Consider the following 20,647-nt stretch of genomic DNA (forward strand, 5'->3'; position numbering starts at 1 on the left):
CTGGGCTTCCAGGTCCAGCCTCTCTGTTCACTTCTCCCTACTCATAGGATATTTGGGCTTTGTATCATTTTATTCTTGAGCCTCATTTGTAGACGGCCAACTCTGTCCACTGTGTGGCCCAGCCAAGGAAGCCACGTAGCAAAGATGGGGTGAGTTGGCTGGGGGCCTCATCCCAGAGATGCTGTCATACTGGGCCACCCTAGTTCTCTGAGAGATCTGCAGGCAGACATGGTGGCAACTGAGCATTATCTGTGGCTTGTGATAGGCCCTTCTATCCTGTCTAATGCTCTGAAATGGTGTACCCCAGAGAGTGCCTACTTTGTCACTGCTTTAGCCTGGCCGATCTCTGTTCATTCCTGGAGTATCTCCTGTGTACTTTTGCTTACAGTGTGCCTGGGGCTGGAATGAGGGAGGAGGGGGAGGAGACAATGATGGTGGTATAGTCCTTGCCCATGGGTAACTCATAATTTCTCTGAGATTGCTGCTTCGTGCTGGCAGCTGGTCACATGCCAAGGAGGAGCTAAGAGTGTGAGCGTTCATGAGGAGCGACTGCATGGGTACAGCCCTGAGGAATGAGTAGGGTAGCAAATCTAGGGTCTGCTCATTTCCTGAGAGAACCTCCCTTTTTGACTCTGCCCTCCCACATCCTTGGGAGGGCCTGAGACTGGATGTTAAGACCTTGGCCAGTGTGTGGCCACGCTGGCCATGGTGTGCGTTGGGCTGTTGGGTGTGTCCCTGGCTCCTGGGATCTGTCTAAAGTTTAATTTTATGCAGATGGAGGTTGGCAGGAAATGCTGTGATGCAGGCACGTGCAAGCCCAGACAGGGTGCTGAAGTGAGAGTTAAACTTCGAAAAATCTAGCAATTTTTTTGGACTTTTGAAGTGCTAGGGTGGGACATGAGTTTGTTCTTGAGCAGAGAGGGCTGGTGGCCCCTGTGGTCGCTGGGTTTGAGCTGCGGATGTGGATTGAGGGATATCGTTTTTATTCTCAGAAGGAGCAGAGGGGGCTGAAAAGTCTGGATTAGACTTCTTGGAGATCTAGGAGAAAGTGTTTTAAGTGGTGTCATTGCAGGGCAGAGGGTTATAAATGTTTGGGTAGTGAATTCTTCACTTTCACTTTTCACTTTCATGCATTGGAGAAGGAAATGGCAACCCACTCCAGTATTCTTGCCTGGAGAATCCCAGGGATGGGGGAGCCTGGTGGGCTGCCGTCTATGGGGTCGCACAGAGTCGGACACGACTGAAGCGACTTAGCAGTAGCAGCAGCAGCAGCAAATTCTCCAGCTCACTGGATGTGACTCTGATCACAGACCAACATCTGCTCTGGACGTTTCAGGAAGTGTTTGCTAGAATATACCCTGCTCTGTACCTGGCACTCTTGAGGGCCCAGGGTGTGGCCAAGATCCTGAGACCTGGTATTTGTAGGAACTCAGAGTGTGCAGGCCAGAGACATAGGAATAGGTGAGATTCCAGAGTGTAGATCCGGTCACCTGTTTTTTCCCAGAGAACTTTCCTTCCTTGGTGAGAGAGCCAGTGATTGGCCAGTGGTGTGCTGCTTTAGGCCTGACTCCACCCTCTCCTTAATCTCTTTTGACACTCTTGGGACGTGGAGGTTCTCCGATTTCTGTTTCGTTCTCATCGTCACTGTCTCATAGACTGGACCTGCTTTCCCTCCAGGGGTCAGCTGCTTCAGGTCTGTTGCCATCCCTCTAGTACCCTTGGTGCTGATGACTGGTGGAAGTTGTGCCTGGTGCTAGGCTGCCCGCTGACATGTCATCACATTCAGTCTTCAGAACAGCCCTATGAGATGTTATCACTGTTAAATAGATGGGAAAACTGAGGCTCCAAGACTGTAACTTGGAACTGTAACTCCTTCGACTGTAACTTGTCTAAGGTTCTGAAACCCGGAAGTGATTGTGGAGCTGAGCTTTAACTCTGGGACTCTCTGACTCCAGGGCTGGTGTGTCTGCCTGCTCGACTGTGTTGTCTTGTCCTGAGCTGGGCCTCTTGGTCACCTGTGAGTGCTGTGAGTGCTCCTCCCAGACGGCAGGAGTGACTGCTCACTTGAACTGGAGGCGCCATGCTTATTGTCTTTCTGAGCCCATGTTGCTGTCTGCCTTCTGCTGGGATCCAGCCATGGGTATCATAAGGCTGCTTTGTGAATCACAATAAAGTCTTTGACTTGGGCAAGCCTGTTCTGCTAGGCCGAAGTGTGGCTCCTCCTTTTGGGAAGTCCTTAGGATGCTATATGGCAACAGATGTTGCTGAGTAGGATTGAAGGCGGCAATAAATAGTGGAATATATGTTTTGGCTTTGAGTCTGAGCTCTGCCATTGATTTGCTGTAGCATGTGAGTTGAGCAGCTTCAGTTATGTATTTTACATATCTCTATCTGAAATGGGGATGAAAATCTGTCTAGTTTACAAGGTGTTGGTGAGGATTAGATGGTAGAAGTGAAAGATTTTTGGAAACATGAATAGTGGTTAGCTTAGCCTAGTTCCCAGAAAACAGATCTTAAGTGCTTGATGCTCTGTTAGAAGGTACAGTTGCAGAGTAGCAAGTGTAAGGGAAAAGAAAAGTGCAGCTGAGAAGGAAGGGGAGCATATCCAAGGTGGTGCTGTAGCAAGCTGGCCAGTCTGCACAGAGGTGCTCTAGTTGTTCAGCTGTGCAGGGCATCTCTGGGTGAGCTCTGCTGCTTCTCAGTGGAGGCCTGGAGAGGGGATTTATCTGCCAATGTCCTTTTGTTTCTGTTTTTCATTGGTCACAGTTGCCCAAGGAGGAGTTATTTCCGCCCACCCCCTGCAACCCTGCTCAGTCCTCATTTGCACTCCCAGGCCCTCTAGCAGTCCCCAGAGAGGCCAGCAAGGCACTTCACTGGAGTTTAGAAGTTGCAGGAAGTGTCTGAGATTTGGAGCCTGCGCAGTGTCCTTCACTGGGTCTGAGGTAGAGCAAGTGGCCCAGGAGGCAGGTGAGGCCAAGAGAGTACAAGGTGGTCCTGTAGATGCATCCAGTATAGCAGTGTGGGGGTCTTTTTCTTTCCTGTAGTTCCTCATAAGGTAGTCTTGCCTAGACTGCCGGGTCTTTGCCAAGACTCTGATCGAAAACCCAGCTGGCTTTTGCATGTTGATTTGTACAGCCTTGTCTGCTACTTTGTTGTCTAGTTACTGAAGCAGGAGCCTTGTGGTTTTGAGGGTACCCACGTGGGTAGTACAAGTCAGCATGTCCAGGTGCTGGATAGAGAGACTACGGTCATCCCTCCCTGTCTGCAGACGTGACACCCATCAATGCCGACTGTACAATGCCTAGTGTATAAGGGACTTGAACATCCGTGGATGCTGGTGTCTGTGGGGTCTCCTGGAACCGATCCCTTGTGGATCCTCAGGGACAGCTGCATAAGGAGAGATATGCAGGAACATCTAGGCTTCTGTAGGTTCTCAGTGAAGGAGATTGTTTTTCATGTAATGTGGTTGTTGAAGTTATGAAATCTGGAGTCATGAGATGGGGCTGGAGAGGGCAGTAGGGCCAGGTCATGCAGAGTCAAAAAGTGCTAAGGAATTTGGACTTTATTCTGAGAATAGTGGAGAGCCTTTGGAGGGTTCTTAGGGAGAGAGAGACCAAACGGGGGGATACAGTAAGCTGTGCTGGCTACTTTGTAGAGCAGAGGTGGGAGGGAGGCCATAAAGATGGGAGACCACTGCAGGCAGGGGCCAGTATGGCTGTAAGGACGACTTAGGGGTGGCTCAGATCAGGGTGATAGTTGAGGCATGACATCAGGTGAGGAGAGTCGGGCACCTCTAATCCCTCCCCTGGGGTGCCAGGGAGAGCAGCTTATGGGCCTCAGTGGCCGTCCATGTGCATAGGTGGTAGGGCCTCTGGAGCCTCTGTCAACTCTTGCTCGGTTGAGCACGCAGGTCCTCTTCGCTGTGCCGTGCAGAGTTGGCCTCACTACCAGGAGGCGAGGCCACTGGAGGGAGCCCTGTTCAGGCAGATCTTGCCCCTTAGCAGAAGGCAGGCATCCTCTTGTTTGGAGCCAAACGAGACCTGTTTGTTCTTGGTAAACCCATGTTCTGTCTCTAGGCTGTTAAATACATTGTTAAAACTCAAGCTGTTGCATTTGGGTTGCAGCTGGGAGCTTGGCATAGGTTCCTGCCTGATGAGGTAAGGGGAGAAGCTAAGGACGCTGCTGGTTTGCAGTTGGAAACATCTTTTCATGGCTGTTTGGCCCCGTTGTGAACATCCTCTCCAAAGAGCCGGCTTGCTGGGGCCTGTGATTGTATGTCTTGGAACCGCCCTGTGCTTAGAAATAGTGCCGGTTGCCTGGTGGGTGAATTATTGTCACTGGGGTGTTGGCAAGCTTTGAAGGACCTCCCTGTGGGGGTCCCAACTCAGGCTGCTCGGTCTCTTTGGATTCCATTGGAGAGGGCTTGCTTTATTTTCTTCTCATTTTAGATATTATATAAAGTATATTTCAAATTTCCCATAGAACTTCTTGTGGAAAGATTAGGAAATACAAATACACATAAAGAGAAAAACAGAATTATTTAACCAAGATAACAACTAGATTTATGACTCTCTGCTTACATATATATGCAGGTATGTAAATTTCCATATATAAAATTTATTCCTTATAAAAATGAAAGCATAGCGTATATATTGTTTGGGAGCCTATTCTTCTCACTTAACAAGATGCGTTGGTCTCTCTTGGTGTTAAAAAGCATACAGTATCCATTCCTACACAATCCATAACCATTCATTGTATGGAAGAAATGTAACATCTTCTGATGTTACAATTTCCTGGCACGAACAAATCTGTCATGAGGTTTTCCTTTTCGTTGGGTGCCAGATACGGACCAGAATTTGTTCAAAACTCGGGATGCAGCTTACATAAAACTCAGTATGGGTTTTCTGTTCAGGCTTGGTGCTACTTTATTTTCATGAAAGGGGGCTCAGTGTTGCCCATTTCTAGGCCTATTCAGCGTGGATTTCTGAGGGTTGGTTCCTGGAGAGCTTCTGGCAGCACTGGCAGGCATACAGGCCCCACTTACTCTGTCGTCAGCAAGCTCTGCTATAGGGATGTGATGGGAGGGGGGATATGCAGCTGGTTGTTTTTTTCCCACACTGGGACCTGCAGTCCTTCTTGGAGGCTGCCGCCTCCCACCCTGACCCTGATTAGATGACCTTTTGTACACCTAATACAAATTAGTGTTCAGGAGAAATGGGATGGGGTGGCAGTTTAGGTTGAGTGGTCTGGGGGCTGCATGGGAGTGCCTAGCTGTCTGGGCCAGCAGGGTCGTCAGCCCCCTTCTCCATCAGAAGAGGACTTTGTAAGCCCTTGGTCACCCAGAAACCAATCTGTGATTCTTTGGGCTCTGCCTCCAGATTGGGATTCATGGATAGTCTCAGTCTAAGCCAGATAGCACATTCCAGAGAAATGACAGCTGGTATTCATGTAATGAAGGAACCTGGCTGTTTTTTCCTGAGTGCTATAAAGCATGAACCATGGCCAATATCACCAATTTGAAAGAAAAAGTGAGGTTTCTCCCTTCCCTGAGTTTGTTATCTGATCTCTGAGGAGGCATGCCACTGCAACTGGTGATGGAGCAGAGGACAAACGGTGACCCTTGCCCCCCAACTTCCAGCCGTGTGTAGTCTGGCCTCCTGCCTGGGCACTATTCTCCCATCACCAGCCTGACAGGCACTTGGCTGAATTGTCTGCAGACGCAGCCTCCTGGCTCTGGGTTTTTACTGTTCCCTCTCTACATGTGTACAGAAGGTGCTCTCTTAAGCTGATGAAGCCTCTTGAAGTACAAGGAGCAGACCCCATTCCCTGAGAAAGGGTCTTATGTAAGCAAGAAGAAAGGCCTTCTATAATCCTGGGGGTGGATGCAGGGTGCTGAGGTCTGGGAGCAGATCTGTGACTAGAAAAAGGAGGATCTGGGCTCTCCCTTGGGGCTGGCCTGGGCCCTGTCACCTCTTCTCAGGGACTTGCTTTCCTCTACTGCCCTAACTTTATAGTGGACCTCTTAGTTCATCCTCCCTACCCTGCCGCAGGTTCTGGGTGGAATAGTCTTGTCCTGTGTATCTCTGGGCCCCTAACACCTAGGGCACTGATGGGCATGATGTCAGCTCTGCATACATTTGGCAGGGGGTAAAGGCGGGCACTCGCTTATTCTCTCCCCTTCCGCATGTGAAAGTTGCTCAGTCATGTCCGGCTCTTTGCGTCCCCATGGACTATAAAGTCCATGGAATTCTCCAGGCCAGAATACTGGAAGGGATAGCCTTTCCCTTCTCAAGGGGACCTTCCCAACCCAGGGATAGAACCCAGGTCTCCTGCATTGCAGGCGGATTCTTTACAAGCTAAGCCACCAGGGAAGCCCCCATCTTCCTCACACAGGAACCCGTCTCGGGTTGAGGGTTGTGGTTGGGCTTCTCTGAGCCTAACCGGGAGCCACAGTGGATTGGAATTTCTCCTGGAAGGGTGAAGTGAGGAATGATGGGTTTGACTGTGCGTCCAATCAGCCCTTGCAGGCAAAAAACTGATGAGCTGGCATTAGTCGGCTCAGCCTTAGAATTCTGTCAGATAAGGCTTGAAGTTTGGAGGGAAGGCCTTTGTATGTCCTTTATTTTCCTTGTTTTCTCTCAGTAAATTTCCAGTGGGGCTTGGCTGAAGTAGAGCAGGAAGAGGAGGGACTGGCAGAACTGGCGTTCAGGTGGATGTTCCTCCTGCGTGCTCCGGGCCGCGTGGCCAGGCTGGGAGATGCTGTCTGAAGCTTACGTTGTGTACTTGGGCCCACTGCCAGTGCGCTCGCCCCATGGTGTGCCTTCTGCCTTCGGAGCTGCGTCTGGCTATTTCTAGGCTGATGGGAAGACAGCCTCTTACTTATGTCAGCAGCCCAGCCCAGTCTAAGGTTTTGGCCCTGTGTGGCTGATTCATTTTTGTATCCCAAGCGCCTAGCTCAGTGCCTGGCATGGTAAATATTTGCAAATGGTGATTCTCCATGAGGACAGTGTCTGCCGAGCAGCCTCGCTACAGGAAGAGCAGCGTCTGCCCAGCCTGCTCTCACGATGGCCAGGTGCAGACCAGCAGGGAGCAGTTTGGTTTCTCTTCTGGCTGACCATCTGCTGCACACCTTGTTTGGGGTGTGGACCCCCTGGGGCATATTGTGTCCTGTTCTCTTTCTGCCTATGGGCGGTGTGTTGCATCTGGGTCCTCAGCACCGGGCACTGTCCTGGCACTTGTGTTAGAAGGAAAGACAAACAGAAGAAGTCTGGGTCAGAATCTTGAACTGACAGACCCTTAGAACCAGGCGTGACTGTCCCTCCTCCCCATTTAGCCTTCGCATGTTGACAGTGGTTATCGGAAGTTGAGAGGGTAGAGTCTCTCCCATGGGCACTCAGCCTCCCAGAGCAGGGGACAGAATTAAGTGCACATCCCTGGTTGTACACCCTGGTGTCTTTCCACTGGTGATCCCGAATATCTTCCTTCACTTCTGTGTGCTGGGTCAGAGTTTGGCATGTTTAAATGTCTATGTATATGTGCACATGTGATGTGTCCTCTCCTAAGTTGCTTTTTTGCCATTGTTGATCTAATGACTGTCACTGAATGCCTTGCAGACACTGCCCTCTGTGACCATGAAACCCTGGGAGTCCACGTTGCTGGTGGCCTGGTTTGGTGTCCTGAGCTGCGTGCAGGCTGAATTCTTCACTTCTATTGGTATGTGCCAACAGGACTGTCGTCTGCCTGGGCAGTCCTTGGCTCAAGTGCCAGGGGATGGCACTGCCTGAGGCCTGTTCTCCTTCAGGGTGGGGTGGCCTCGTTCACTGGTTTTGACCAGATCTGGGGAGAGTCAGGCTTGCAGAGCTGCTGTTTCCGCCTCTGACCCCTGATGACCTGGATGTCCTTCTTGGTAGGTGGCTGTGTCAGCTGGGCCTCCACCTTGGAAAGTGCAGGCTGCTCCTGGGCTGCCTGGCGTTTCTGTCCAACTTTCTCCTGGACTAGAGAATGGTCCTGAGCAGAGAAGCCCTCAGGACATCCTTGTCCCAGGAGCATGACCCAGCTGGGTGACAGTGGGAGAGTGAGATGCGGGGTTTCTTCCTTAAGGTGTCCTCCGTGCACTTACCATCTGCCTGGAGCCTCTGCCTCTCTCTTCCTAAAGCTGGGGACCAGGACCATATGAGTGCCCAGGCTTCCTTTAACCCTAGGTCCCCATGACCCCAAGAGAGCTGACATGTGCCTGGCTCAGCTCGCCTCTGTGCTGATGTGTTTTGCCTCAAGGTTGGGAGCTGGATGTCCCTCATCCACTTCTTACTGGCCCTTTTATCTTTCCCTCGCAGGACACATGACAGACCTGATTTATGCAGAGAAGGACCTGGTGCAGTCCCTGAAGGAGTACATCCTGGTGGAGGAAGCCAAGCTCTCCAAGATTAAGAGGTGTCTGATGTCCTAAGTTCCTACAGCCACCCTGAGCCAGGGTGGCGGGTGGCAGGAGCCCCCACCAGGAACCCAGCCAGGGTGCCCATAAGGGGAAGCCCTTGAGGGGGCAGTATGGGCCTGGCCTGGAGTGTACTTCATGCCAGTCCCCCAGAGTAGCTAAATATGTGGGCTGAGGATCACTGCTTTTTCCTTTCTGGATAGAGATCCCCTGAATCTCACCAGGGAAATTACCATAGGTCAAGATCCACATGAATGGGTGTCTTAGTCTACCTTTTTCTGTGGTTCTACAGCTGGGCTGACAAAATGGAAGCCCTGACCAGCAAGTCGGCTGCTGACCCTGAGGGCTACCTGGCCCACCCTGTGAATGCCTATAAACTGGTGAAGCGGCTAAACACGGACTGGCCTGCACTGGAGGACCTTGTCCTGCAGAACTCGGCCGCAGGTGAGGGACTGTGAGCAGGTGGTTGCATGAGCTGGTGTGTCCCTGGGCTTGGCCTGTGGCATGTGGGTCTGAGCCTGTCCTGGTTCGGAATGTTGGTGAGCACGTGCAGTGTGTGAACAGCAGCTGCCAGTCCCGTGGCTCTTAACTCTGTGGGGACCTGGCAGTTGGCTGTCCTTGCTTTCAATTGTGATATTAATAATAATCAGTTCTTGGAAATTCCTTGGTGGTCCGGTGGTTAGGATTCTGTGCTTCTGCTGCAGGGGGGCATGGGATTGACCCCTGGTCACGGAGCTAAGATCCTGCATGTCACACAGCATGGCAAAAAAAAAAATCAGTTCTTACCTTTTTCTAGTGTTTTGGTGTCCCTTTTGGGGTGGGGGTAGTGACTTTTTTCTAATTATGCTTTAGTAAAACATTTTTCTAGATAAGTTGGAATACAAAAACAATCATATAAGAAAATTATACAGTTTTTAATCCAATTGCCTGATTATAATCACTATTAAAATTCTAGTCTTTTTAACACGTGGATAAAATGGAACGATACCAGGGAATATTTGAGGGACCAAACGAATTAACAAAGGTTAAGTGTGCTAAGTGGTGGGGGTGTGGGCCTCCTCTAAATTCACTCCCATTCATATCTTTTAGAAGGAAGACATATCCATTGGCAGATTTGTGACAGCTTACACTATTTTCCTGAATTTTTCAGCTGCTGTGTATGTTTTTTAAATGTTCTTCTGCCACATGATTTTAATGTCTGGCTCAGTAATACGTCAACCCACTCCAGTACTCTTGCCTGGAAAATCCCATGGATGGAGGAGCCTGGTAGGCTGCAGTCCATGGGGTCGCTAAGAGTCGGACACGACTGAGCGACTTCACTTTCACTTTTCACTTTCATGCACTGGAGAAGGAAATGGCAGTCCACTCCAGTGTTCTTGCCTGGAGAATCCCTGGGACAGGGGAGCCTAGTGGGCTGCCATCTATGGCGTGGCACAGAGTTGGACACGACTGAAGCGACTTAGCAGCAGCAGCAGCAGTGATATGTCACACTGATGTAGTGTAAAAATGGTCATCAGTGGACATGGAATTGTTCCCAAGTTATCAGCAATCTTACCCCTATCTTTGTGCCCACCTCTGATTATTTTCTTATGATCAATTCCCATAAGTGGGATTTGCAGGTCAGAGTATGAACTTTTCTTTTAAAACTTCAACTCTGCTTAGTGCTTTTACTATGATAGTACTTTCTGTGCTCTAATATTTTCCTCTCAGCAGCAGATGGTGGGGCAGGCCTGGAGGTGGGCCTTCTAGCCTTGGGCCCAGCCCCCTGGACTCACTGCCTCTCCTCCCAGAGTTGGAAGTGCTGATTAACTTCAGATTCGTTGTCTCTCAAGCCGAGGCGTTTTAGCCCCTGTGGCCAGACTGGGCTGGGCTTGGCTTGGCTGGGAGCAGAGTGGCCTCTAGGGAGGGATTGGTGAACTCAGCCGGGCTGGAGCTGTGCCCGGTGAGCTCACTGCCTCCAGAAGCTGTGGCTGTCTTTCCCAGACCCTGCCTCCCAGCCTGGGCCTGTAGCTCAGAACTGGCCGTTGTGCCTGCACCACAGGAGAATGAGCCCGCCCAGATGATCTCCTGCTCTCCAGTCTTGTTCTCTATACCCAGCCCCCACCATCAACATCTGGTTCCTTTGGAAAACCTTATAATTAGCCAGAGGGAGATAGGACAGCCCCAGAGAGCAGTAGGTTGTTTTTACCTCTTTCTTTCAGAGTTCTTGCCCCTGAAATGTGGAGTGGGGAGGCAGGGAGATAACACTAACAATGTGGCTTTTTCTGGAAAGCATTTTTTTCTCTCTGGATTGTAAGCCCTTAGTGTCCCTGACCATGCAGCCATGAAGGAGACAGGGTTGCAGCAGGCATGGCTAGAGTGGATGTTTGTGCCTGAGGTTGTGGGTGCTGTGGGAAGAAGAGGCTGGAAAAGAAATGGCCTTGGAGTTTCCCTTCCAATTCTCAGCTCCAGAGCACAGTTGAAGCCCCTAAATCAGCATGGGAGAGCCTGGCCCCCACTTGGAGTCCTGAGATTGCAGGAGATGTATATCTTGCTTTACAGCCAGATCTTGGAGTCACAGAATAGCTTCCTTGGTTGCCTCTGTGGTTAGGGCTCTCCCAGACTCCTGGCTGTGGTCTTGAGCACCACAGTCAGGGAGCTCATGCCCTGAGCTCAATGTGAGTTGGAGTGGCAGGAATTATCCTAGTAAGCAGAGCTGGACAGTGTGGTCTGGTGAGGGAATCATGCACAACAGGGCATGGGCGGCCCATCTCAGTACTTGGCCTGCTCAGATGATCCTCTAATCCCTAATCTTGGTGAGGGGAGAGTGCCATACACCTCCAGGACTGTCGTCATTACCTTTCTGGATGATTAGGACCAGTGGTCAGTAATGAGTGGCCAGCTGGGCTCTCTTCTGTCCCTTGGGCTCCTCCATCTGAGATGTGGGCCAGGAATCTGTGATTACCTGGCCAGCCTAATAGTCCTAGATCGAGGTTTACTGTGTGATTTGTTTTCTGCTGAGTGGTCAGCAAGTCCTCCCTTAGTCCTTTCCTGTGTCCCAGTCAGTTACCCTCTCTGTCCCTTCTGTCTCCACCAGGTCTGTCTGAGTGCTTTGGATCCAAGACTCTCAGACTCCCCCATGTTAATTGGTATGAGGGGGCCGTTCTGTTCAGTTCAGATGAGCAGCACAGGCAGTTGGTACATTGAGGGAGTAAGAAAGGAGAGGTCTCCCTGAACCGGAGCCACTAGGAAGGGCTTCCTGGAGAAAAGGGAAACGGCCCTCATGAGGAGGGGCAGGGAAGTGCACTAGCCAGAGACCCTCCTCTGGGTGCCCGTCTGGTTCCAGGTGAAATTCTGTCCCTGGATGGAGGTAACCTTTTGTCCTCATTCTCTCCTTTGGAAGATTTTATTGCAAACCTGTCAGTGCAGCGACAGTTCTTCCCCACCGATGAAGATGAAACAGGAGCCGCCAAGGCCTTGATGAGACTTCAGGATACATACAAACTGGACCCAGATACAATTTCCAAAGGGGAACTTCCAGGTAACTCACCACTCCAGACAAAGGCTGTCCAGCCCGTGTGTCTACTATGGTGTCTGGACAGGGCTGGAGCCACTGCTGACTCTTGGTCTCTACCCTCAGGGGCATTGTCACCTCTGGCAGTGGTTCTCTCTTTGTTTCCAGTTGGTGCCAGTCCCCTAGTCTATGACAGCTGCCTGCCCTCAGCCCCTCTCCCCCCACCTCCCTCTAGCCCAGGCCTCCCCTCTCTCAGCTCAGGGAAGGCCAAGGCTGCCGCTCAGGACCTCCTTGGCCTGCATCTCCAGAGTACCACTCAGGTCTGTATCCAGACCCACTTCCGTTCCCACCTTCCAGGGTCCTCTTGCCCAGGACTGATCTTGGAACTTGTTGTCCCATGGCCTGTGTACCCTCAGTTACAGTCTCTGCCCCTGTTTCTTCTCTGTCCACCTGTCTGGACTCTTCCCCCTGAGCTCATCTTGGAAACCTCTGTTCTTGCTCATCTTACATACCCCTGCCTCAGGATCCCAGGCCTGTTTGAGTCTCTGCTGCTGATTGATCTCTTCTCCCTCCTGGTTAGGCAGCTGGATAGTCATCTACACTCTTTTCCTGTTTCCTTGGTTCCTGTGTCCTCCTGAACACACACAGTCTGGCCTCCTCCTGCCCCTACAAGACCAACAGGGGACACTTGGATGGTAAAGCCAGCAGACAGTTTTCAGGCTGAATATTATTTAGCTCTTCACTAGTGTTCAGCATATTAATTGCCTGATTCTTCCTGATATTCTCCCCTCCTTTGAATTCTGGGACACTGATCTCAGCTGTTTCTCTTTTGGCACCTCTCTCTCTCATTTCTTTTACAGGCCCTGTTTCAATTCAACTGGCTGCCTCAGTATGTTTATAAGAAGACGTGTAGTGGTTTGGTGGCTATTAAAGGGCAATAAACCCAGGGATTCAGTTAGACTCTGGTAGATCTTGGAGGCTCCCTCACCCATGGGGACCCTTTTGGAGGCACAGCAGAGGGAATCACGGTGTGTAGGGGAGGGGGAGGAACTGTGTTGTTGGCTAGTCCGAGCCTAGAGTCTTGGCACTGGGAAGCCCAGGGAGCCAACAGGAAGATTGGGGATGTCTCCTTAATCCTCACTCAATCAGATTTTGGATCAAGGCCAGGAGGCCAGAGAGAGAAGGTGGCTTGGGGCACCTGCAGGATCCGTTCACCCTATAGCTATGAGAATGGTTGGTGGGAAGAGGGAGCCACAGCCAGGCATTGACCCTTCACATTCGGTAACAGCCCCATGTGTATCCTGGAGGGGCAGTGAGGGGTGGATGGGAGTTGTTCCCCAGGGTGCTGTTCCTACCTGGTGTCTCCCTAAGCACCTTCTCCAGGGAAGCCTGTTTACAATGCTTTACTTTTAGGGCTAAATCCAAATTCCTCTTAACATATGGTCTTTGCAGTCCTGTGTGGGTACTGTCTCCCTGGTCTCCTTGCCCGTTGTACTAAGCATCACCACTGCTTGGCTTCTTTGTTCATCCCACAAACTCTGCAGGTTTACCTTTATGGCCCTTCAGCATTCAGCTCAACTGGTATTCTCCCGAGAGCACTCTCCAGACAGCAGACTTTCACACTGGTTTCTGGGAAAGATAGTGAGTGTTTGGGAGTCATTCTTGACATTCTTGGTATCTGTGAGACATATGGTAATAGCTACTGTTTATTACACTCAAAGGACTCATAGGAGACATTTTCATGTGACATTGTCTTTTTGAATTCTTGGCACAAGTCCTCTAAAATTGATGGCATTATCTCTTTTTAGAGGTAACAGACTAAGAATCAGAGAGGCTAAGTAACTTGCCCATAGTCACACAGCTGTTGGGTGCCATAGGTAGGCCCACACAGGCCCTGCTCTGTCCAGCCCACTCACCTGTTATGCTGCCTCCATCAGTGTTGAGTTCGTGCATCCACAGAGCCAGAGATCTGTGGAGGTTCCTGGAGAGTGAACAAGGACTCAAGGATGCCTCCCTTCTCCCATCCATGGTCTCCTGCTAACTCTGTCTGGTGTTTATTTCCCCCGTTTTCCTATCCTGTCCTACATTGTCTGTTCTTGAGCCATCCTGGTGAGCAGCCCCTGAAGCCAACCCATGGCAGCAGGGGTTTCATTCTGGACATCTTGGATATCAGGCAGAAAGAGCCCACTCTGAGGCAACTCTCCATTGTCAGCCATGCTTGGGTTGCCATTAATGGTTTTGTAGGGAAGTTCCTTTGCTTTCCAGGAGGGTCACAGCTTAAACCCTGCATCTCCCCATAGCTTACACACCACATTTCCTTCTTGACTTGAAACCCTCTTCATGGTCACTTCCAGCATGAACTAACAGCAGATGACCTATGGTCAGAGGACCTGCTGAATCGACCTTTACCAAGGGCCCCACCCTGGTGGCTCAGACGGTAAAGAATCTTCCTGCAGTGTGAGAGACCTGGGTTCAATCCCTGGGTTGGGAAACCCCCCTGGAGAAGGGAATGGCTACCCACTCCAATATTCTTGCCTGGAGAATTCTGTGAACAGAGGAGCCTGGCAGCTATAGTTCATGGACTTACAAAGAGTGGGACAGGACTGAGTGACGAACACTTTGACTTTGAAGGGCCCCACCGCCTAGTGGTCAAAGCTGGCATTGCAGTCTTATTTCTTGACCTCCCTTGGCATCTGTCGCACCACTCCTGTTCCGTTTCTTCTACCTCTTAGGTGCTTCTCAATGTTATTCACTCCACCGTTTCTGTACAGGTGGCCTCTGGGGCCCTGGCCTCAACTACCGTGTCTCTCTTTCCCGACACTTATTTCTGGAAGCATTTATCTTCATCCATGGCTTTACCTGCCACCTCAGTTCTGTTTTTTATATTCAAGTTATTTTTTCTAAACTTCCAGTCTCAAATGGGCAGCTACCTTGCAGACATCTCCTGAGCCGCACTTAGGACCTTTATACTCTCCTGAACACTACTTCTTGGGCATCCTGGGCTCCTCCATAATAAAGGCCCCTTCCCCCTTGGAAAGAGGGGAGTCTGAGGATAGGAGACAGGCTGTGCACCCCAGCCGGAGGCAGGGCCAGCATGGCTGTGCTTTCTGTACTCATGGCCCTGGGAGGTGTGTGGTCTGAAATCCTAGTGGGCCTCTGCTGGGGTGACGCCCCCACATCCCAGGGGCCCAGGCTTCTGCAATGGGGGAAATCTCTGTCCCTAACCCAGAGGCCCTTGGAGCCTGACTACATGCCTCTCTGGCTTCAGGAACCAAATACCAGGCCATGCTGAGTGTGGATGACTGCTTTGGGATGGGCCGCTCGGCCTACAACGAAGGCGACTATTACCACACGGTGTTGTGGATGGAACAGGTGCTAAAGCAGCTCGATGCTGGGGAGGAGGCCACCACATCCAAGGCCCAGGTGCTGGACTATCTGAGCTACGCTGTCTTCCAGTTGGGTGACCTGCACCGTGCCGTGGAGCTCACCCGCCGCCTGCTCTCCCTTGGTAAGGAGCCTTTGGGGGAAGGTCAGGTGCAGATGGGAGGTGGCAGGGGTGGCTGCTGTCAGGGACCAAGCCAGTCTGACCAGTTGCCTAGCCGGTGACCAATCCTTTGCTGCTTTCAGGCCCAGGCTAGCTGCCAGCTTGCTCTTTACCTATGTCTGTTCTGGCCTTAACCCTTGCCCAGTCACTGATGGATACGCTCAGGCCTGCACATAGATTTCTATTTCATTTATAAATGGGAATCCAGGGTTGCAGTATATCTGCTGCTCTGTAGGGTGGAGCCTTTATTACATCCACAATAGCTCGAGAGGCAAGCTGTATTTCAGGGTTGCTGCAGTGACAGTGACCTGACCTGTTATTAGAGGCCTGAGGTCTAACTGATGGACTTGCCACGGCTTTGGGCATTTAAGTGTCTTGTGATGTTAGACTGAAGGAGATCAAAGCACTGTGTCTCAAGAACCTATTTGTTCCTCTTCTTATTAATATTTGGGATATCATAGTTTGGGTTTTCAGTGGCCAGCAAAGACTTCCTTTTGCTGCTGCTTTTCACGGGTCCTGCGTCTGAGGCCAGCTAGTGTGGATGTTAGACGGATGTGGGAAGAGAGCTTTGTAGACTCTGTCATGTTAGTAAGAGCCTTGGACAGGGAGTCGGGTCACCTAGATTCCTCCTCTGAATAACCTCACGTTAATTTCCTCACATCTTTGGGCTTCAGTTTCCTCATCTGAGGGGTGGCTCAGTAATCCTGCCTGGCTTGCTCCTTTGTGTCGTGAGGTCCATAGGACAAAGCCGTGGGAGTGTCATGTGGCTGTTCTTGCTGGTGTTTCAGCCTGCCTTCTCGCTGTGGCCAGGGCGTGATGCGCTCATCAGTAACGGAGCAGATGGACTCTAGGGCACGGATGAAGCTAGCACACAGCCAAGTTGGGAGGAGGAGGCAGAACTCTGGACTGCTTCTCTGGACCTGTGTCCTCAGGATTTCCAGGGAAGTCTGAGAGGAGATCTGCATCAGTGACGCGGCATCCCCTGCACCCCCCACTTTGTTGCTCCTTTCTCATCTCTAACCAGAGTGGAGAGAACCTCTGTTGGGTTTTCCTCTATGACCAGCAAACCCCGCTTAGGTGCTGTGGAAGCCAGAATGCTGCGTGCAAGTGAGCTGCTGGGAGAGAAAACCGCTTACAGAATAATTTCTCTAAATGACCTAACAGATGTTTGTGGTTTCCTTTTCCTTCATGTTCTTTCCTATTGTAGACCCGAGCCATGAACGAGCTGGAGGGAATCTGCACTACTTTGAACGGTTGTTGGAAGAAGAAAGAGAAAAAATGTTATCGAATCACACAGAAGCTGAGCTTGCATCCCAGCAAGGCATATACGAGAGGCCTGTGGACTACCTGCCGGAGAGGGATGTCTACGAGAGCCTCTGTCGTGGGGAGGGTGTCAAACTGGTGAGACAAGTGGCTGGGTCAGGGCCCAGGCAGTGGACCTAGATTTCAGCTCTGGACAGACAGATGTGAGGAAGATGTTACTCTGTCTGTAGGTGGTTTTCTCAGTTCTTGGTCGTATCTGCTGAGGCTGACATGTGGATGTTCTCCGAGGTACAGGGTAGGAGGCTTGTCTTCCCTGAGGTCCCAGGCAGAGCTTCAGTCCTCTGAGTTGTTGCTGAGCACCCCTCCCCATCCCAAGAGGCCAGCTTCTGCTTGACTTACTGTTCTAAGAAAACCCGTGGGACTTGATGTGCCTCGGGCCCCAACGGAAGTCGTGATCTCTAGCAAAGACAAGACAGTTGCTAGAGCTTGGTATGAGGTATCACTGGCCTTGGACAGCCCTGGGACCCCGGTGCTTCCTCACAGAGGCTCAGATGTGAGTCAGTCTGTTGGCCTTCTCCGTGCCGGTGTCTGCTTGCTCCCGCTGGCTCTTCTGCCTAGAAAGACGTCTCCCCTGCCCCAGCCCTCCTCACCTACTCATGTCTCTGTGAGAAGGGTCAGGAATTACACCCTGCCACAGGGCTTGTCAAATGAGGAATTCTTGGGAGAGGAGAACCTCTGCATGATTTGTGGCATATCATTTCATGCCAGCCAAACTGAGGGGCTTTTGTTTTCTTGTCTGGTGAGGTGGGAGGGAGCGACTGCTGGACACGATGTTTGAGACCAGTGTCTGCAGCCAGCTAGTCTGGGACTGAGGGTTAGGACTCACTCGGTTCAGGGCCTGTTGTTCTGTGTTCCTCAGACCCCCCGAAGGCAGAAGAGGCTCTTCTGTAGGTATCACCATGGCAACAGGGTGCCGCAGCTGCTCATCGCCCCCTTCAAAGAGGAGGATGAGTGGGACAGCCCGCACATCGTCAGGTACTACGACGTCATGTCTGACGAGGAAATCGAGAGGATCAAGGAGATTGCGAAACCCAAAGTAGGTGTCTCCGCCGTTCCTTCTCAGGCCGCTTAGTCCAGGTGCCATGGGGCAGTGTGGCTGCTCACCCAGGTGGCCTCTGCTGATGGCTTGCATGAGTCCACTGTCGGGTACTAAGGTACTGCAGACTCGATTCGACCTTGAGGAGTCATGGTCCATGGGGGGAAGCAATGTGGACAGACAAGGGTGGGAAAAAAGGGCACCCTGGGCAGGTTGGTGGCTGGTGTGTGGGTGAGTGTTTAGGAAGTATGCCATGGGGTACTGCCAGGCTGGGTACCGTGGAGCTCCTGATGGGGACTGCGAAGAAGTGATTGACTTGGAGGAGCGTGAGTGTCTGCAGGGCTGTCTTCTCATCTAGCAGCACACTGGGTCTCTCTGTTTATTCACACCTTTAAATATTTTCTTCACATAAGCCTGTCACTTCTCTTGTTAATTTATTCCTAGACAGTTTGTTGTTTGTTGTTGTTGTTATTATTGTTATTGTAACTTCACTTTGTGTCTTTCACCATTATGATTTTACTGGTTACGTTATTAAATTAGCGTACCATCATAAGCTAAACTGTTGATTGTAAAAATATATTTCATCATAATAGCTAATGTGTACTGAGTTCTGAAGTGTGGCAGGCCCTATTCTAAGTCCTTAACATGTGTTAACTGCTATGTCTGCTCAGCAGGCTCCGTCATCATCTTCATTTTACCCACAAGGAATTAGACCCGGTGCAGATCACAGCTAGTGGTTGAACTCATTTCTTATTCTTTTGGTTTTTTAGCTAATTATCTTAGGTTGTCCATATAGTACTGCTGCTGCTACTGTTGCTAAGTCACTTCAGTCGTGTCCGACTCTGTGCGACCCCATAGATGGCAGCCCACTAGGCTTCCCCGTCCCTGGGATTCTCCAGGCAAGAACACTGGAGTGGGTTGCCATTTCCTTCTCGAATGCATGAAAGTGAAAAGTGAAAGTGAAGTCGCTCAGTCGTGTCTGACTCTTAGCGATCCCATGGACTGCAGCCCACCAGGCTCCTCTGTCCATGGGAGTTTGCAGGCAAGAGTACTGGAGTGGGGTGCCAGGGCCTTCTCCGCCATATAGTACTAGCACCTGCAAATTAGAAAAATTTTGTTTTCTCTTTTCTAGTCATTATAGTTCTGTTTCTGTTGTCTTGTTGAATTGTCCAGAGCTTCTAGAGCATTTTTATAATAGGAATCTTTGTCTTGTTCCTGAATTTCCTAGAAATGCCTTTGGTGTTTCACTGGTAAGTGTGCAAGTTGGCTGTTGGTTTTGTATATATGTCATCATGTTACAAAATTCTTCTTCTATTTCTAGTTCATAAAAGGTTTTCTCCCATCTGACATCTTTAAAAGAGAACTGCTTGCTGCCATGTCCCCACCCTTCTCCTGTCACTGGTGATCAGGAGCGAGGAGTTAGCTGGAGATCCTCTATTGCTCTGCTTCTAAGAGAACTGTCGAGGCCAGGAGGCCAGCACTCCTGGAGAGGCCTAAGATAGGTTCCCATCCTGGGCCCTGGACTGCATCTTGGAACAGCCTTGCTTTGAGGTACTAGGACCTCCAGGGCTCAGAGCCAGTTGTTAGTGTCACTGATATTGCTGAGGGAGGGTCTAGCCAGAGTGTGTGGAGAATGGGGACCACAGACCCCCACTCTCTTCCATTCCCTGGACCAGCTCCAAATTCCTGCGGGAAAGAAAACTGCTTTCTTGGCTGTCAGGTGAGGGAGGCACTGTGGTGCCAGACCCTCCTGAGGGATTCCTCCCTGTCCCTCTGTCCAAGGCAGAAACATTGCTCTGTGTGTATGTGCTCATGTTGGGTGCGTGTGTGCACATGGGTGTGGCTGAAGAGGAGAGTGGCTGGGAAGCTAGTCGTTGAATAGAAGCCCCGTGAAGGGCCAAACATGTTGGCTATTACAGGCGGACCTCTCCTTTCCGGAGCCTGTGAGGGACAGATGTTATCCTGGCTTTGAAGTAGGGCCCATGAGCTTAACTTAGCCTGTGGGGAATGCCTGGCAGCTGCCCTCAGGTCTCTGGCCTGCTTTCAAAATAGCTCTGTCTGTCCCTGGGAGCCGAGCACAGCTGCCCAGAGCCTCCCTGTGGGCGTCAGGCCAGTGCTGTGGTTCACTTGTTTGGATGGGATCTGGCCACAGCTGCAGTTGTCATCAGGAAAGAACAGTGGGTGGATCTCGGGGAAGCCCTCCGTTCTGGGTGCAGTGGGTCTTACCTGAACGTGCTGCAGCAGCACCTGTCCAGCTTGGCCAGCCTTCTGGTCCATCCACTCCCTCCATCCCTTCTGCCACCTCTTGCCCTGACCTCTCTCTGACATCCTCACTGGCCTCCTTGTTCCTGCTCTGACCCCTCCTTAATCACCCCTCTATGATGTATCCACAGTGATCCTTGTTACACTCAGGCTGTGGTGTCCCTCCCCTGCTTCTCACTGGTCACAGGTTAGATCCAACTCAACCCCCTCTTGCCTCCTCAGCCTGTTCTCATCTCTTCCCTCTCACTTCAAATCCACAGTCATACGACACATCCATTTTGACCTCTGGGTCCCTGCGTTGCTGTTCCTGCCCTGTTCCTGTAACCTTCTCCTGCCTGGCTAGCTCCTGCTTACTGTTCAAATCTCAGCTAGGTGGCTCCGCCATCACCCTCTTAGGAAACCAGTCTTGACCCTGTCGACTGTGCTGCCCCGGACACTGAGCGTCCCCCTTCCCAGCTTCTACATGCTGTGCTGTGACCACGCAGCTGGTTTTTTGCCTTCCCACCTGACTGAGTTGTATGAGGATAGCAGCCGTGTCTTGGTCTCCTGGTATTGTGC

The 20,647-nt window shown here is 51.1% G+C and overlaps 1 protein-coding gene and 1 long non-coding RNA gene across 10 annotated transcripts in view; one reads left to right on the plus strand and one right to left on the minus strand.

The window, feature by feature from the left end:
• Nucleotides 1-20,647, plus strand: part of P4HA2 (prolyl 4-hydroxylase subunit alpha 2) — a 71,002-nt gene that overhangs the window by 39,563 nt on the left and 10,792 nt on the right. For all 8 annotated transcript variants that reach the window (XM_024993983.2, XM_059888011.1, NM_001034293.2 and 5 more), the window contains 7 exons: nucleotides 7,614-7,713; nucleotides 8,334-8,430; nucleotides 8,724-8,875; nucleotides 11,814-11,951; nucleotides 15,193-15,432; nucleotides 16,676-16,869; nucleotides 17,651-17,827. In XM_024993983.2, the coding sequence (XP_024849751.1) occupies nucleotides 7,632-7,713; nucleotides 8,334-8,430; nucleotides 8,724-8,875; nucleotides 11,814-11,951; nucleotides 15,193-15,432; nucleotides 16,676-16,869; nucleotides 17,651-17,827 (1,080 nt within the window). In that variant the 5' untranslated portion in view covers nucleotides 7,614-7,631. The remainder of the gene's footprint in view (nucleotides 1-7,613; nucleotides 7,714-8,333; nucleotides 8,431-8,723; nucleotides 8,876-11,813; nucleotides 11,952-15,192; nucleotides 15,433-16,675; nucleotides 16,870-17,650; nucleotides 17,828-20,647) is intronic.
• On the minus strand, nucleotides 4,611-20,619 carry LOC132345720 (uncharacterized). Of its 2 annotated transcripts, XR_009495212.1 has the most exons (4): nucleotides 20,054-20,619; nucleotides 13,475-13,553; nucleotides 12,437-12,590; nucleotides 4,611-7,234 (listed from the first exon to the last, which is right to left on the minus strand). It is a non-coding gene; the product is annotated as an uncharacterized lncRNA (long non-coding RNA). The 2 variants fall into 2 exon arrangements; XR_009495213.1 differs by lacking the exon at nucleotides 4,611-7,234 and having other exon boundaries at nucleotides 11,951-12,590.

This window comes from Bos taurus, chromosome 7, assembly GCF_002263795.3.
Source record: "Bos taurus isolate L1 Dominette 01449 registration number 42190680 breed Hereford chromosome 7, ARS-UCD2.0, whole genome shotgun sequence".
Taxonomy (NCBI): domain Eukaryota; kingdom Metazoa; phylum Chordata; class Mammalia; order Artiodactyla; family Bovidae; genus Bos; species Bos taurus.